The 18872-nt window shown below is 29.9% G+C and overlaps 1 protein-coding gene across 2 annotated transcripts; it reads left to right on the top strand.

Annotated features, from left to right (window-relative positions):
• The first annotated feature begins 9140 nt into the window (after positions 1-9140).
• On the top strand, positions 9141-18556 carry LOC119669601 (phosphatidylinositol 4-kinase alpha). 2 transcript variants are annotated; one of them, XM_038079571.1, is made up of 13 exons: positions 9141-9338; positions 9415-9628; positions 10723-11739; positions 11836-11895; positions 12318-12810; positions 13538-14509; positions 14569-15253; positions 15315-15432; positions 15492-16445; positions 16500-17416; positions 17476-17664; positions 17729-17975; positions 18046-18556. In XM_038079571.1, exons 1-13 carry the CDS (start codon positions 9255-9257, stop codon positions 18429-18431), a joined length of 6336 nt encoding a protein of 2111 aa, XP_037935499.1. In that variant the 5' UTR covers positions 9141-9254; the 3' UTR covers positions 18432-18556. The 2 variants fall into 2 exon arrangements, with proteins under 2 accessions (XP_037935499.1, XP_037935498.1); XM_038079570.1 differs by lacking the exon at positions 11836-11895.
• Positions 18557-18872: the final 316 nt, after the last annotated feature.

Here is an 18872-nt window from a genome sequence, read left to right as displayed (position 1 = left end):
GAATTTTGATTATAATAAAAAATTGTTTCAGCATTTTTATATATAAAGAATTATGTATATATGTATAAATATGCATATGTATTTATATATATATATCATATATATTTTATACGATAATATTTAAAACACACAAAAGGGAAATATTTATTATGTTAAATAATTAGTTTTACTTATGGATTTTGTTATATTTGTTTTTACTCTTTTTTTTTGCATGAATATGCTGCAAATAATACATTTTTAAAATTAAGTTTTTAGATTATATACTAAAACAAAATACAGTATATAAAACTATTTTAGACTTAAAGAAACATATATATTAAATAAAAAGTCGTATTAGAAAAATATACTAAGCACATAACAAAATTAACCAAAAATAAAAGAAAATTTTTAGGCATATTTTTAAGACATTTAAACAAAATACAGCAAAAATTAAAAAATTAGTTAAATGACAAATAAGAATTTTAGTAAGTAATATTATTTAAGCAAAACAAACAAACAAACATTTTTGAAGGAATTTACATATAAAACTAAACATAAACTGAATTTATTAAACTGAAAAAATGAAAAAGAAAATCACAGAAGACCAAAATTTTCGCTTCATAAATTTAAAAATATTTAAAAACAACAATAGAACTGAATAAGGATCAAAATTTCGAAAAAAAAAAAGAAAATAAAACATAAGAATTATGTATATAATTAACATTGATAACTAATATACAATTATTTGATGTTAATTAAATTTATAGATAATTAATTAAAAAGAAAAATAATTTAAATGCATATTTTTTAAATGCAGTCATTTAAGTTACACTCAATATTATTAAATAATATTTTAAAATTTACTTTTTAATCCAAAAAATCTCTTATAAAAAACTAAAAGTTGTTATATATTTTAATATTTATTTAAAAAGAAATATATATATAATTTCATGTATATATATATATATTACAATGCACACGTAAAGTATTCGTTTGAAGCACATATTTAAACAATTTCAACCAAACATAAGAAAATTATAAATTTTGTTTTAAATTATTATACATTATAAATTATTTAAATATTAAAATTGTTGCTAAAAAATGAATATTGTTTTCCTTTGCTTTATATAACTTTATTTTATATAATTTCAATGTGGAAATTTAATTTCTATAGATTTTTATATAAATATACACATAACTGCATATTTGTATATGCACATACGTACAACATACATGTTTAAATATAAATAAATTTATATTGTTTTATAAATAAATTAATGAATACATTTATAATGTAGATAATTTTTTTTTTTTTTTGTTTAGTTTTGTACTATTAATTTTTTTAGTTATTGTACCAAATACATTTCATAAAATATAGTGGAGATGCTAAAAAATTTGTTTTTATTTTTATTTTAGTTTTTAATAAGGGATGTAAATGTAAATAAATATATATACATATGTGTATAATTTCTTTTTTTGTTTCGCTTGTTAAAAATCTGCTTATGCCAAAATATATAAAATTATATAAATAAATATATAATTTAAAATTTAAAAACCTCCTTTTGGAAGCACCGCTCAACATTAATTAACATTCCATGTGCTTTTGTTTCAATCCCTAATATATTTTTACAGGGTATTCGTTTTCTTTCAAAATTATATTATTTATTAATTTATTAAAATGTTTAATACACTTTTAATTTACTTTATGTTCAATAAAGTAATTTTTATTGACTTTTATATAAAAAGAATTATATACACTACGTTAAAATTTTATAAACAAATCTCTTAATAATATCCTAAATACATAGAACTGTAACTTACCATTCAATCATAGCTTTCACTGTACTAAAATTAGTCTTTATTGATTGTACTCTGAGATATGTTGTAAGATATTAACATAAATCAAAAGATGGTATATGATAAGCTGACTTTGATTCAAAGACTTTCCATATAATTTCTTTTTATTTAATCTTATAAAAAAATATACCGAAAATAGATGAGAAACTCACAAAACAGTACATCTACGGACTAAATCGTAACCCCATGTCCCTGCTAATTTTTTTTCATCGTATTCATCGCACCACAGTTGTTGCATAATAGCTGTGATAAACTGATTTACTTGCTAGAGAGATAGTTGGTTTAAATAATTCCTTTAAGACCTAATAAAATTTATAAATTAATTTCTTCATAGTGACGTTATTCATTCATATATTAAAAGTTAAATGTTACAGATTAACACTTTAATAAATCTCAGATCATGTCATTTATTCAATTATGTTTCTATCAAAATATTCAAAAATAATTTGAAAATATGTATTCCTAACCTAACAATGAAAGTCTATGGCATAATCACAGTTAATGAAGGTAATTAAATAGGTTGAACTGGTAGGCATCAAAATGTCAGCATAGATTGAACATAGTCGATATCTGGTCGGCATTAAGCGCTATCACCATAAATCGAACTAGTTGGCAGTATAAAATGAGCTGGTCAGTGGCATCTTACCACAATAGATTAAATTGATTGGCATTAAGATCTTAGCACAGCTTGAAATTATTAGCATCAAGATGCCGCCACAGATTGAACTGGTTGACATCACGATGCCGCCATAAATTAAACTAATTGCTGCTCTATTAAGAGGTGCGTCTCCATACTGTTATCGAGTTAGTTTGTTATCAACACAGTTCCGTAACTGTAGTCAGCTACTGTAGCCAGCGGCTGTAGTCAACATCTGCAGACAGCGACTGTAGTCAGCTACTGTAGACAGCTACTGTAGTCAGTTACTGTAGACAGCGATTGTACATTGGGTTAGGTGTTGACAAAATAGAACAACTGAGTTCAGCCTTTTGAATATATCTCTCTCGGTAGTTGATTAAAAATAAGGGTAGCTGATTTCAAGTTCAAAAAATTGAAAAGCTACGTACTGATTTAAATGTCTTTATAATTTCGCTAACTCTTATCTAATTATATAGAATCCAATAATAAATATATTGGTATTGTTTTATTTAACAAATTGACTTCATTCATTCAAAAATAATGTGTGGTGGCTAGAAACATTCGGTTCCGGAAAGTAACAAAAACATAGTTTGAAATTAAATACCCAGTAGTGAAATTTATAAATAATGCATCTGCTTCTTGTGTACCAATTTTTTTTGTTATGTTCTTTAAACATTCTTTTCAATGATGATTTTATTTATATTAAAAATTTTAGTTCATATATTCCTATTTTACAAAAAAAAAAACTTGTTATAAAAACCTAAAGGAAAAACTGAAAGTGGCATAGTGGTACTATTATCAATCTATTCAACATAAAGAATAGAAGCATATATACATATATACTTGTCTATAAAAATATATAGACGTATTTATATGATATTATAAACATACTGAAAATATGTTTAAGAAAATTATAATTTAAAAATTTGGTGACTATTGTCCCATTAAACTAAATTTAAGTTTGTTATGTATGTAATGACTATGAATAATTATTAACAAGAGGACAAGTATATAAAATATTAGCAGTCATTTTTACTAAAAATGCATGACAGGAAGCAACATATTGCACTTTTCACTAATTACGCTGAGTAATGTAATTACTTTGTATGCATTACTTCAACAAATGAAAGCTCAGTTGGAATTAAAATGCATAGAATTCAATTAATTAATTAAAAATTGTATAACATAATTCAGCTAAATTAAGCTCAACAATATATCATAAAATATTAATTAATTATGAGCAAAAAGTGTGTCAAAATTATAAAAATTCAAAATGGCGACGTGCAGTAGAATAATCTGAGAGAGAAAAAAATCAAAGAGAATTTAAATACTCTTTGCACAAAAATTACAAATTATATACTGCATAAGGGAATAGTAAAATAAAATCATTATTAAAACCAAAAATAATTATATATAATAATATATAATAATAACTGAAAGAATAAACAAATTACAATAAAAAAATATAATTCAATTAATTTTATTATTAAAGATGTGTAAAAATATTAAACACAAGAGAAATTATATTTCTATTATTACAAAAAAAAAGCAAGAAATAAATAAATCAAATCCAAAAAATTATAATGGAAAAAATGTTAGCATTAGTATGTAATTTGAAATAATTATAATGTATATGTAATTAAAAGTAAAAGTATATAAACAAATAAACAAGTGACAAAATAAAATGAAATCAACAATAACAAAAAAAAAATATACAATAAACAAACGCTGAAAGAATAATATATATATATATATAAATAAATATATAAAAAAAGGAAAAAGCCTCAAAATGTTATTATTGACAATTATTATTGATTAAAATTATTAATGACTATTATTATTATTATCATTATTATTATTGCAATTATTATTACTGTATGAACATTGTTTAAATTGAAATTCTATTTAAAAAAGAAAGAAAAAACGAGATACGTAACTAAATAAAAACCAATTACAGTTAAAATATATTTAACAATATTTATGTTCATTATTGTAATGACACAAGTAAAATTCGTTATTTATAACAAAATTATAATAAATTTTAAAGTCTAACAGAAAGAAAATAAAAAATAAACACAAAATGGGGTAAAAATAAAAGCAAATTACATTAAATTTGTGTAACAAATTATTTAAACTTTATTTGATAAGTTGCATTATTCAAAAATGTCACAGAAACTCATAATGTGCAAAAATCAATAAAGGAAAAAAATATTTATTAGTCAAAACTAAAACAAACAAATCAATGGTTTTAATTTATTTGAAAATATTTAGCTTATAATTTAATATACTATATAAATAATATAAAGCAGTTAAGCTTTTCGTTTGCGCCAAAAATGTTTATTAGCATTGAAAATATATTTTTTTTCCGGGTAGTTGGAAAACATCGAAAACCACAGTATGAGATTTGAACCCACTAAAACCAAGTATTGGAAATGCAAACTGAACACACTTCAGCCATTGGATTGTGATAGCCAAAAGTTGAAACCCCATTCCAGAAATCCGAGGAAACGCAGACATTAGAATACAAAAGCTTTGTATTTAAACAACAAATACATCCAATAAAATCGTAAACAAATGAGGGAGAGGGGGGGAGTATATTCTTGCTAGATAGCACTTACTGACTAAAAGTAAACTCTATGCAAAGTGTGATTAAGCAGATCAGTAGGAAATTAATGTGGATGATTAATATGAAAATTAATGTGCTATTTTAAAAATAAATTAATATGTATTCGACATTAAGAAATGTCCAGTTTAATGAACAACAATATTCGCATTATCGGAATGACAATGATTTAACGAATACCACAGGTACATTAAAATTTCTAATATACCCCAGCATAATGCTGTGGAACACTTAAGACCTCTATACTTATGGCTCCCAAAAATAATGTATGTTACACCAAAATCGGGATTTTAGAAAAAGAAGCATATAGAAACTCAATGAAGGAGATGAAGACACAAACAAATTAAAAAATAATAATTTTAATACACAAATGTTCGATTTAATAAATTTTTTGGTTTAATAAATGGGCTGTGCAAAAATCTTTTCATCAAATAAGACGTCTGCTGGATTTGAAAAAGCCTACGAATTTCCTGTTCTCCTTTAAGTTCCATGCTTATGAAAGAGCTTAGTAGCGTGTTATATATATACATTATTCGTTGCGGTATGATATTTTGTTAGATCTTGTTTTTGTGTATTACTGAGCTTAACATTTGTCCAAGCAAAGGTTGCAATTGAACAACTTATGGACTAATCGATATTCCTCGTTTTCTATTTGCTCTTATTATATTCATTGCAAGTTGTTTTAAGACTCCTTGTTTTCGCGTCACTTGACCAATGTGATTTAGATATGGACACTATTTTCATGTTGTTTTAAAACTCCTTGTTTTCGCGTCACTTGACCAATGTGATTTAGATATGGACACTATTTTCATGTTTGATTTTTACTTTTAGTTCTAAAAACATAGAGATGTTGGTTGTGTGAACAGTTCATGAAATTCTTAACACTCTTCAACGGTCCCCTAATTAAAGACTTCGATCGCCTGTTCATCTAATTTTTTGTTATTGCATTAAGACTCAGTAAGACAATTACAATATAATTTGATAAGTTAATTCAGCTCAGAAAAGCTCTAAATCCGTTAATAGTACACAATTGAGGATTGCAATACCAGGTTCTCCTTAACTTAATAATAAACTCTACAAAATATATTTATATTATGCTATATAAATAAATCAAATCAAGAAATATGTATATTAGCAAGCGATAATTCTCTTTGAATTAAAAACGGTTTTATAGAACTGAAGCTGCGGTTCCAACTGCAGTAGTGCATTATATTAAGTATTAGTACTCTCAGTTCGAAATTTTCTAAACGTAGAAAAGTCTATTAAAATATCGCTAATTTATATAGAAAGATATGCTGTAGTTTTCTATCTTTACAACTTAAATGATTATATCATTTTATGCAGTCAATGTAAACAACCTGCAAATACAAATGAACAAATAAGGGGTTGATGTCATGACGTAGAGAAGCACACTTGTTGAGTAACTCATAAACGAAATAGTATAAGAATTTCAAATTTTACATATATATCTATATATAATTATGTTAAATATTGTTTCTATTCAATTAGATAAAAGTAAGATATAATCAATATACAATGTAACATTTTATTTTGATAAAGATTAAATTTTATTTAATTTAAATTCCGCCGAAGAGTTTGCTATTGCATTCTATCTATTGGAATGCTAGACTAAAAACAAACTTTCCAAAAGAAACACATAACCAAAACAAAAAACAGCTGTTTTGCAAATGAGTCTTGCTTCATTCATATTTATATAAAAATGTTGCCACCTGAATGAAACCAAAATCATAATTATTGACTTATTGCCATAAATTGAAGTACTGCATGGATGTCTACCATTTATCTAATGGTATTAGGTCTGTTCCACGGGCTACTCGTGGTAAAACTTAAGTAAAAGACAAGTAAAATTTACACGAAAATACACGAAAATTTACTGATGAAACGCACTTGTGTATACATAATGTTACTCAAAGTTACTACGATTAGCTCGTAGAACAGGCCTATTAATTTATGGTAATGCTAACAAATGGCAATAATTGTACTAAATGCATTACATCAAAGATAAATATAAATAAAATGTTTTGTATGAAAAAAAAAACAGATATATTAATCTTTTCATTAAAAAAATGTTTGTGATAATTTAGAATATAAATTTATAGTATTACTAATTATTACAACTATTTTGTTCTTGATTGACGATTACTGAATTCTTATGTAATATGTAATAATAAATAAAACAATAAAATAATTAATGATACTAAAACAATGGTACCGTACGTTGCGGTAAATTTAGTATTCTTTGTGGTACCAAATATTAAAATTCTTTAAATCACTCTTATACCGCATTTACACTAGCCGAAAATGGCACATTTTTGTCAAAAATCGAAAATGAGAGGCGAATGGCTCATTCGCGCTTGAAATTTTGTATGCAAGAATGAGCCATTCGCATCACATTCTATATGAATGCGTTCCAACGCAGTTCGCATGCGTTCCAAATATGTTCCAAACGCAAAGGAATACATTGAACATACCCTAAATATAAGTTCTTCATGGCATTTTGACAGTTTGAGAAAACTGTTTTTGACATATTTACAAAAAAAGGTGAACAAATGTTTGGTCGTTGCATTTTCTTGAAAACGATGCACCTCTTCTTAGAACTCCTACTTCCCAAAAAGTACTTAATCGAAGTTAGAAATATGTTTTCAGTATATATTTTAAGGTTTGAAGGTATATTTAACCTTCATGCAACATTTTTTGGCACAGGCCAAAAAGCAAATCAACAGACAAGTTGAAAAATCAGCTGTTTGAAATGAGAACGAATGAAATATAACGAATGTAAACAGTTTCATTCAAAGTGAGTCATTTTCGGCCAATGTAAAAGCCATATTATAGTTCGTTCAAAGTATACCATTAATTGCATTCAAATGTATATATTCTAATACATTGCATTAAATAGGATATGAATGCCAATAAACTCAATGGTATTGTTTACGATTTACTGAAATACTAGCTTTATTACCATTTAGACGTATTGTTTAATGAAATTAAATAGAATTTTATTAAAATAATACACTGAACACACTCAATAAAAGTTTTAAATAGACTTAAATAATATTAAATGCCGCTTTTTATATTTTCAATATATGTTTACGTAAATTTTCAAAATGTAAACAAAACGATAAAGTTCTGTTAATATCAGTTTACGAAAATGAAAAACTTAACGAACTATTTGTGTTAATTACAGTATTATTTATTGCAACAAATCAATGCCAGCTATAAAATTATATAGTGATTAGTAGCAAATTAAAACAAAAAATTGTTGCAACGTGCAGCATTATCATTTATAAGAAGTATAATCTAAGAAAAAGAATTAATATAAAATTAGTATTTTTTGTGTAAACAGTAAACAGTTTTTTTGTGTAAACAAACACATATCATAATCAAATTTACAAGAACTTGTGTGTAGGCCATTAAGAGCTGAGATCACAGTCATAATTTAAGCCACAATATTGACTTTATTGCTAAGTTATGGTGTTTCTGATTGATAAATCTGATTTAAAGGTAGATTCATTTTCGATCTTTCAAATTTTGTTGCCCAATCGAACATTTTTACAAGAATTTAACATTTTTGTAGTAGTGTGAATAGACATTTATATATTTCATAAATGCATATATCGAATCAAATCACCATTTATTTGATAAGTCATATAATACAGCTGTTAATTTCAGGGTAAACTTGATACTCTGGCAAAATATCTAGAATGTTATAAATTAAACTCGAGTATTAAAGTTTTTCCTCGGGATTTATCAATAGAAAATGAATATTAAGAGTGAATCTCGATTGAATAAATTACCCCAGATCTATCATCTGATAGAGTATTGCTATTGTAATGCTATTAATTCTTATTCAAAATCAGTTTTAAGACTTAAGTTACGATTACTCTAGTTACTCTTATTAATGTAACTATAGTTTTTCTTATAGTACTTCTTATAGTATTCTTTATTATGTATGTATGTAAATAGTATGTGATTAAATATGAATCAGTTACAAGTTATAATTATAAAATATGGCAACACCACACATTTGAGAGAGAATTGACATAATAAATTTGCAGTTGTTGGTGATAAAAGCGAAAATATTTTGATTCATAGGGCATTTAAAAAAAGTAAACATTAATAAATTGTTTAAAGTCTACAATGGTAGACAAATTTTCCTATCAACTTGCCGTGCAAAGTTTGGCAAGAGTTCTAGCACGAATTAAACCAACGCCTTGGGAAAAGGTAATTGCTAAATTGTGAGATATGAAGAAATCGACTTTTCAACAAAAAAAAATTTTTTTTTTGCAATTACTCATAGGTGCAAACTTTATTTCGTTATTGCCCACAAGAAAATGCCGTTGGTATTTTTTGTTTGGATACGAGAGCACAAGATGCTGTAATTGCACTTGGCTTGTACTTTTTGGAAAGTGGATGTCAACATGAGGATCGCATTGTACCGTATTTGTTACGTTTAGCTAAGTGCTTGCCCAAGGCAGTTTGGGTGGATGACTCAAAATGGAGCAAAACCGATCGTAAGTTATGCAGTTGAAAGAAATTGTGTCTAATACTTGATTTATATAGATTTAACATTCCGTTACGTTTTTGAGTGATTTTTGTTTATTTAGCAAAGAAAATTCGTCAAGTGAAAAATTTACATGCGTTACCGAATCTCATGTTTAGTTTCTACAGAATAAAAAAGTACAACCCAATAAAGAAAGATAAATCTAAGTATACTTTTGTTATTGTAGCCTTTACAGCTCTAGAAAACTGATAACATAAAGGCCATATACATGAGATAGGATGTAGTGATCATTTAAGAAGAGATTTGTATTTTTTAGGTAACTCATTACACAAGCACCACTATCTGTGGAATAGTAATTCCAATTTTGAGATAAGTTTTCTTGGTCTGATAAAACGTGAATTAGTGTGTAAAGCACTTTTACTCAATAGCGTCTATGACCACTTAGATAATCCATTGTAATAAGAGCTATGTTATATTCTGATAGGTTATTCAGATGATTTTATAGAAGTATACTTTGAGGCCCAGCATATCTTTCTGACAGAATATATATTGTGTTTGGTTTGAGAGAGTACAATACTGAATTAGTGTTCACAAGATCAAACAAAGTTATAAACTTTTTATTAAAGTTTAATAAAAGAATCAATATTATAGAAACAAAGTAATTGAATACTTTTATGTTATAAATTATGAACCAATTTTTTAATGGTTCGTTCCAAATGAAGCACAGCATCAAGTTGTTGTTTTGGTGGTAACTCGTAGAGATTTGCTGTTATGGTAACATTTGAAGATTATGTTTTAAAATGTAAAGAACCTTATCTTAACTCGAAGTACCATTTTGCAAAGAAATGGTTCGACTAATGGAGATTTCGAGTTCTTTAACTCGGAGTCTCCTTAAATTGCTCTCTAAACCCTTTTGCACTCTATTTAGTTTGAGTTATAAAAAATTGGTAGTATAGAAGTTCGAGTTATAGAAATGTGAGTTATAGAAGTGCTAGTTATAGTAGTTTAACTACACTTACAAATATATAAGTTTTTTTTTGGATTTTTTTTTTGTATAATGCTTTAATAAAATAAATCTAAAAATATATATTTTGCTTTTTACAGGCATACCATCAGCAGAAAAATTTAGTTTCTGTTTAAACACACTTCTCTCAGATATTGCAACAAAATGTCCTGACCTACGTGAGGATATAATATTGAATCAAGTGGAAACTTTAAGCGCTTTAGCAAACATAATAAAATCCAGTAAAGAAAGTAGCTCTGCGCCACCACCAATTATATTATGCAAAGCTACGGTACCATTACTGTTTGGTTTAGCTCGTTCGATGGGTCGTTATGCCAGCAATGATCCGCCACTACTCTGTCGCATATTTCCCAGAGAAGAGATGCCCGTTATCAAACAAAACATACGTGATGGAGGCAGTTTTAGCTCAAGTGAACGTATTGCTTGCTTTACACAATTTCGTCCAATTATACCACGTTCTATGTCCGGTAGTCTTAGTCAAGATTCAACAGATTTACGCCTACGGCAAATACAAAATATAGCAGCCAACAAACAACGGCCACAATTGCTAACTTATTTCTCTGTGCCCTATGATCCACGTACATATTTCTTCACCAAATATGGTTCCAGTTTTAATCAATTTCCAAATATGCGCGTTTGCGATACACCAACAAAATCAAAGAGCCTAACTAATGGTAATATGGCAATATTTCCCATACAACATTTGCAGACGATTTTTGCTGTTGCCAAGAAGTTACTAACCAAAGAGACACTCGAACATTTGGACGAGCAAGCCAGTGATATATTTGCTTTGCATCAGATTAAAGGTTATTGCTATAAAAGTTTCTCGGAAACTTTAAATTTAGTTTTGGTTACTTTGTTGCGTGAGTTACTGCAACATCAGGTGGATTTGCCTGCACCCTTTACCAAGGATGTACAGGAATTTGTGAAGCGTCTATTTTTGAATGGTCAAACGGAGTTGCAGAATAAGCAGCAAGATCAGGAAAGAGAGAAACGTGAAGAGAATGGCATTCCTGTCGTTAATAAATATAAAGTTAATGTCATGGCTAATGCAGCTTGTGTAGATCTGCTCGTTTGGGCAATACGTGATGAAACTGGTACGTAAATTTGTGATTCTATTTTTGTTTCCGATAACTTTCTATTGAAGATATTTTTAAGTTTTTTTAATTTCTTTTAATATGAATGTTTTTCAGTTGATGAGGAGTACACTGTAACTTCGTTGCAAAATGGTTTACAATATTTTTTGAGTAAAGGTTATATTTATTGTGTACTTTGATTTTATACCATTTGTTTATGTAGTTTAAAGTACCCTTTGAGTGTTTTTGTTTCTTCTTCAAGTGTCCAAAGCTGTGAACCAGAGCTTTGTTTCAATTCTAACTTAAATGAATTATTTTTAAGTTTTTAGATATACTCCAAAAATAATCCAATATGTTTTATAATCATATTATATTGAATGAAACTAATAAAAATCCTTACAAAAGAGTTATTATCATTGCAATAACGTAACATGGACTATAAAACTTCATATATATTCTTATCCCAGTTCTAAGTGATTTTAATGTTTTCAAAATTCATTAACGTGTATTTTAAATGATTACGATTTACATTTTTGTTAAATTTTTATTATTAATAAAACAGTTTTTATTTTATACTAATTTTTCATTTACTTTTGTAGAAGCAGACAAGTTATGCGGACGCCTATCACAGAAACTCAATTCGATTTTGAGTCACAAAATCGTTATGGATCATATGCCATTGCTAATGGTCTGCTTAGAGGGTTTGGGCAAACTGGCACAGAAGTTTCCGAATATTGCTGGTACATCAATTTCTTATTTGCGTGACTTTTTGGTAGATCCAAGTCCAATACTTGGGAAACTACATGCACATTCTCAGCACACACTTGCACTACAAAAGAAAGAAAAAGAGATTACACCATTTAAAATTGTTGTACAAAACAGTGAGTCACGTTCAACTGTTGACATATTTGGTGATCATCAAAAGAATATGGTTCCGCGTTCAGGACAAGCAGCTTTCGAAGCTTTGCGAGATGCTGCAATTGAAAATTTGAGCATAGCCTTACGTTCAGCGCATACCTTAGATCAATTTTGTGTACCAGCACTCGTAGCTAATGTATCTAATCGTTTATTCACAGCAGAAAAACATGAATCGTAAGTTTAATAGCATAAAGCAATATAATTAATTTATTATTTGTTGTATTAGTAAGTAAGCATCCTAAGTAAGTGTCCTTCTTTTTTACAACGTTGTGAACCACTTTAAAATTCCCTTTGTATATCAATTCAAAAACTTTCAGGACTTGAAACAACTAACGTTTCGAACCATTTTAAGATCCTTTTTAAATATCAATCTAAGATATTAGATTGATCATTTTAACATTCTCTTTATAAAATCTAAAAACTTTAAGGACTTAAAATTCCATTTCAAGTTTTTCACACCATTTTTAATTCCACCTTAGAAGGTTGCGTAACTAGTGTTTTTTTTTCGATGCGAGGCTGCTGACTTTGCGAACAATCCCCAACCTGAAGGACCAGCTCCCCTGCAAATCTGGGAAGAAAATTGCTGTTTGATAGCTAGAGAGTTTCTCCTCTGCTAGCTGTTTTCAAGTTATACCGCCTGTGCGCAGTCAGGATACACTACGTGTAGGTGAAGTTGGCTGTTGAGGAGGCTAGGCTGTATATTCGCATCACTGCCCCATTGAGGCACACATTTTCTACCCCTTGTATCTCAATCTAAAAACTTTAAGGATTTAAAATTCCTAAAGTTTTGAACCATTTTAGGATCCTCTTTACTGTTCAATCTAAAATGACATAAAACTCCTTACATTTCGAACCATTTTAATAAATTTTTTTATATATTAATCTTTATAATATCTTTTAGTGAATCTACATTGGTTAGTTTGAATATAATTGTCATGCTTGGACATGTGGCCGTGGCATTGAAAGACACTTCCAAAACCACACAGAATATTTTACAATTCTTCATACAGCGATTCTGCAAAGTGCCATCGGAACAGAATGCTTTAATTGTTGATCAACTTGGCTGCATGATTATATCTCAGTGTGAACCACATGTCTTTGAGGAAATAATGAAAATGTTTTCACGTGTCACAGTGCAATCAGCTTCGCTTGCTTATACATCAGATCCTGAACATCGAAAACAATTTCATCATGTATCTGATGCTGTAGTTAATGCTTTGGGGAATATTGCTGCTAATATACAGGGTGATGCTGAAATGTTGGAATTACTAGGCAAACTGCTTGAACTCTTTGTACAAATCGGCCTAGAGGGCGAGCGCTCCTATGATAACACACCTGGTGCGCAGAAGGCAAGCTCAAGTGCTGGAAATCTTGGTATGCTTATACCAGTGATTGCTGTACTTGTGCGTCGTCTTCCGCCAATCAAAAATCCTCGTATGCGATTGCATAAATTATTTAAAGATTTTTGGGTTTACTGTGTTGTTATGGGATTCTGGGATGCTCGTCTCTGGCCAGCCGATTGGTACCATGGAGTGCAGCAAATAGCAGCAAAGTCACCATTATTAATTTCACAAACGGCACACAAATCAGATATGCGTGAATTAAATTATACTTCAGCAATTAAAAGCGATTCTGTTAGCTTAAATGAGTTACGTACCCAAATTCTTCTATTATTGGAACATCCCACAGCTGATGTTACTGCGGCAATAAACAAACTTACATTTGCGCAATGCACTTATCTTTTGAGTGTTTATTGGTTGGAGACGTTGCGTGTGGAAAACTCTGAAGAACCAAGTTTGGAACCGATTTTAAGTTACCTTTGTGATACTGCTTTGCAAAAAGATAAATCAGGCATCTGGCAATGTGTTAAATGGTATGCGTATATATATACTTATTTTATTGCTTTTACTTTAACATTATTATATTTTATAGTGTTGCTGATCAAGTTTTTGAAAAGTTTCGCAATGTTCTATTTGCGCACGATGAGATACGCGAAAAAGTGCTGGAATCACAAGCTACATTACTACTAGTATACTTCAATCACATACATAAGCAAATACAACTTGTTGCTGATCAGTATCTATCCCAATTGGTAGATAAATTCCCACATTTGCTTTGGAATCGACGTGTACTTTGGTGCATGTTGGATATATTGCAATTGCTTGCATTTTCCCTAACACTCGATCCAAATGAGGAGACACCAACTTTACGTGTTATTTCTACACCATATACGCTGCATTTGATGGATTCATTACCCGCACGTGAAAGTCGTTTAAAGGATTTTGCTGATAGATGTCAGGGCATAGTAAATGAGGCAATGAAGTGGGCTCCACGGTCCACACGTTCACATTTACAAGAGTATCCCAATCAAATACCTACACCAGTACTTGCACGTCATAGTGGTTTGGCATTGGCTTTTGACTCCGTAGTAAACAGTAGCACTTTGTATCCGAACGCCTTGCCGTCGATCAGCAAAAGACCAAATTGTGTTAATAGTGACACGCCACGTTTTGTATCTGTACTCTGTTTACGTAGCAAATATGCTGGAGAAATATCCGGATTACTTTCGGTACTAAACGATGAAGATAAAGCGGGACTTGCCGACCGTTTAGTAAAGGTAATAATTTATAAGTGCATTTTCTTAAAATAAATATTTATTATAAATGATTTTTCATTAGGACGTCTGGGATGCTTGTGCTGACAAATGTGACGCTAAGCATCGTGGGGCATTATGGCGTGCAACCGCTTATCTCATAATCTGTTGTGAAATAAATCGCAAGCTATTACACGCAGTTGGTTAGTAGCATTGAGTTCATTTTATTGTAAATTTCATTAATTTAATAATTTATTTTCAGCAACATCACAAGTCGAATTATTCACTGAATATGCTATGGAAACAGCTGTTGAGTGTTGGCAATGGGTGCTCACAGCACGTCAAGATCTTGAGTTATGCTTTATACAAGAAATGGTCTGTGCTTGGCAAACAACTTTTGAAAAGAAAATGGGTTTATTTTCGGATGAAGTGGAGATCACAAATCCACTAGCTGCTTATGAAGGTTGCAAGCTAATAAGCGCACCAATTCTTATAACTCCACACGTAATTTGGCTGCAATTAATTTCGGAAATGGTCGATACAGCAAAATATTGTAATCGTGATAAAGTCGAAATGTTTTGCTTGTTGCTTCATCGTTGCTTGCCGATACCAAAAAACAACAAACAAAATCGACAAGTTTCGACGGTTGGTTGTCGCTTTAAACTTTTGCAATGTGGGCTTTCCTTGTTACAAGGTAATACTTTACCTAAATCACTAGCACGCAACATACTTCGCGAACGCATTTATAGTAACGCATTAGACTACTTTTGCGGTCCTCCGACCTGTCCAAATCAAAGCAAAGAGCAGTTATTGGATGATATATTAATACTTTTGAAATTCTGGCAAACTATGCGGAGTGAGAAAAAGCATTTGGTTACTTCAGAAGTGGGAGATTACGATATTGCCACAGCAAATTCAACTCAAATGTTATCTGTTAAACAAAATCCCGAAACTGCTTCACTTATAAGTGGTGGCGAAGTTGGTCGTTCAATGTCGGCAACTGGCACTACTGGTGGTTGGTATAACACAATACCACATTCTACTTCGACACTTTCAAAACGCTCGAATCGTTCGAAACGACTACCTTATCAGAAGGACTCATACGACAAGGATTATATGAAAAAACGTAATTTAATACTAGAACTCTTGGCAGTAGAATTAGAATTTTTGATTACTTGGTATAATCCAAACAGTTTTCCCGACTTGGCTATTCCCGGTAAGATTTAAAATATACAAAAAAAAAAAAAATTTAAAAAAATTATTTTTATAGGTGAAGAACAAATCACAGAATGGCGCGCACGTCCATACAAAATGAATGTTTGGCGTGATTATGCACGCTTGGCTTGGTACTATAATCCCTCACTTGCAGTATTCCTACCACAACGTATTAAAAATGCCGAATCAATTGAAGAAGAAGTAACGCGCTTAGTTTGTTCTGATCCAGTTGCTGTCTGTCATATACCTGAAGCTTTAAAATATCTTTGCACCACCAAAAATTTGTTACATGAGAGTCCTGATCTTATGTATATTCTATCTTGGTCACACGTAAATCCAATACAAGCGCTAGCATATTTTTCACGTCAATATCCTTCGCATCCTTTAACAGCGCAGTACGCTGTTAAGACTCTATCTTCATATCCAGCTGAATCTGTACTACCTTACATACCACAACTTGTGCAAGCTTTACGACACGACACCATGGGTTATGTTGCAGAATTTATTAAGAATATATCAAAACGTTCACAAATTGTTGCACATCAGTTAATATGGAACATGCAAACAAACATGTACATGGATGAAGACCAGCAACATAAAGATCCGAATTTATATGAAAGCTTAGATTTGCTATCACAAAATATAATTTCCTCTTTCTCTGGTGCGGCAAAACGTTTCTATGAGCGTGAGTTTGATTTCTTTGGAAAAATAACTGCAGTTTCTGGTGAGATACGCTCTTTTCCAAAGGGTCCAGAACGCAAAAATGCTTGTTTAGCTGCATTGAGTCGTATTAAGGTGCAATCTGGTTGTTATCTACCATCAAACCCAGAAGCTATGGTTTTAGATATTGACTATAGTAGTGGCACGCCTATGCAGAGCGCTGCAAAGGCGCCGTACTTAGCTAGATTTAGGGTACACCGCTGTGGTATTACAGAACTAGAGACACGTGCAATGGACGTATCTAATAATCCGGTACGTAAACTTATTCAGTTCGAAAATGAAATAGTAATTAATTGTTTATTTATTTTTAGCACGCGCAAGAGGATAATAAAATTTCCATGGGTCTTGAGTGCTGGCAAGCTGCAATTTTCAAAGTAGGTGATGATGTACGACAAGATATGTTAGCTCTGCAAGTGATAACTATCTTCAAAAATATATTCCAACAAGTTGGTTTAGATTTATTCCTATTCCCCTACAGAGTAGTAGCTACAGCACCTGGTGTAAGTTTAACTCATATATGGTTATTAAGCCAATATGTTTTTTATATTTCACATTTTTGAATAGTGTGGAGTAATTGAATGTGTACCAAATGCTAAATCACGAGACCAACTTGGTCGTCAAACTGATTCTGGTCTTTATGAATACTTTTTGCATCAATATGGAGATGAAAGTTCAAAAGAATTCCAAGCAGCGCGGGCCAATTTTGTGAAATCTATGGCAGCCTATTCATTAATTGGTTATTTGCTACAGATTAAAGACAGACATAATGGCAATATAATGATTGATAAAGATGGACACATCATTCATATAGGTTCATTTATACTATATATATACAAAGTAAATATAGATAAGTTCAAATTAAAAACCATTTGTATTTTTAGATTTCGGTTTCATGTTTGAGTCATCACCTGGTGGCAACATTGGTTTCGAACCGGATATGAAACTTACTGACGAAATGGTTATGATAATGGGTGGCAAAATGGAGGCACCACCTTTCAAATGGTTTTGTGAACTTTGCGTACAGGCCTTCTTAGCTGTACGTCCATATCAAGATGCAATTGTTTCACTGGTCTCGCTTATGTTGGATACTGGTTTGCCATGTTTCCGTGGACAAACTATTAATTTATTAAAACAACGTTTCGTGTCTACCAAAAATAATAAAGAAGCCGCAGCCCATATGTTGGCGGTAATACGTAATTCATACCAGAACTTCCGTACCCGTACCTATGATATGATCCAATATTATCAAAATCAAATACCATACTAATCAAATCAAATCAAATCATCTTATTTATTGGAAAGTGTTCTAAATGTATTATTATGTATTATAATTTATGTTGTATATATTTAGGTTAAAATTCTGTTATTAGTGTGAAAGTATTAATTTTAAAATGCAGATTTTATTTTATATATTAAAATTATTTTTTGGTTTTAGTTTACTTTTCCTGTTTTTTACATGCATTTTGTTAAGTTTTACTAGGATTGTTATGATTTCTTTATATTTAAAATAAAATTAATATATTGTTACATTTATTTAACTCAAGTTAATGCTTTTATATCGTCTCTTATTTAAGTGAATACTGGATTGTACCTAGTTAAGAACAAAAATACAAATACTTTGATATTGTGTTCCGAAGTGTGCATTACATTTAAGGACATCAATTTTATTCAAAGAGCAAAAAAGCAAACCTCTGATGACAGATATGAT

The sequence above is a fragment of the Teleopsis dalmanni genome, chromosome 1 (assembly GCF_002237135.1).
Source record: "Teleopsis dalmanni isolate 2A chromosome 1, ASM223713v2, whole genome shotgun sequence".
NCBI classification, from domain to species: domain Eukaryota; kingdom Metazoa; phylum Arthropoda; class Insecta; order Diptera; family Diopsidae; genus Teleopsis; species Teleopsis dalmanni.
The sequence above is the reverse complement of the archived record's forward strand: the minus strand, read 5'-3'. Positions and strand labels throughout refer to the sequence as shown.

What these genes read in the sequence shown, in the direction of transcription:
- LOC119669601 (XM_038079571.1), top strand. Translation starts at nt 9,255, where the DNA reads ATGGTAGACAAATTTTCCTATCAACTTGCCGTGCAAAGTTTGGCAAGA. An exon ending in ACAATATTTTTTGAGTAAAG is followed by an intron (nt 11,896 to 12,317) that starts GTTATATTTATT and finishes TTACTTTTGTAG; the next exon opens with AAGCAGACAAGTTATGCGGA. An exon ending in TGGACACATCATTCATATAG is followed by an intron (nt 17,976 to 18,045) that starts GTTCATTTATAC and finishes TTGTATTTTTAG; the next exon opens with ATTTCGGTTTCATGTTTGAG.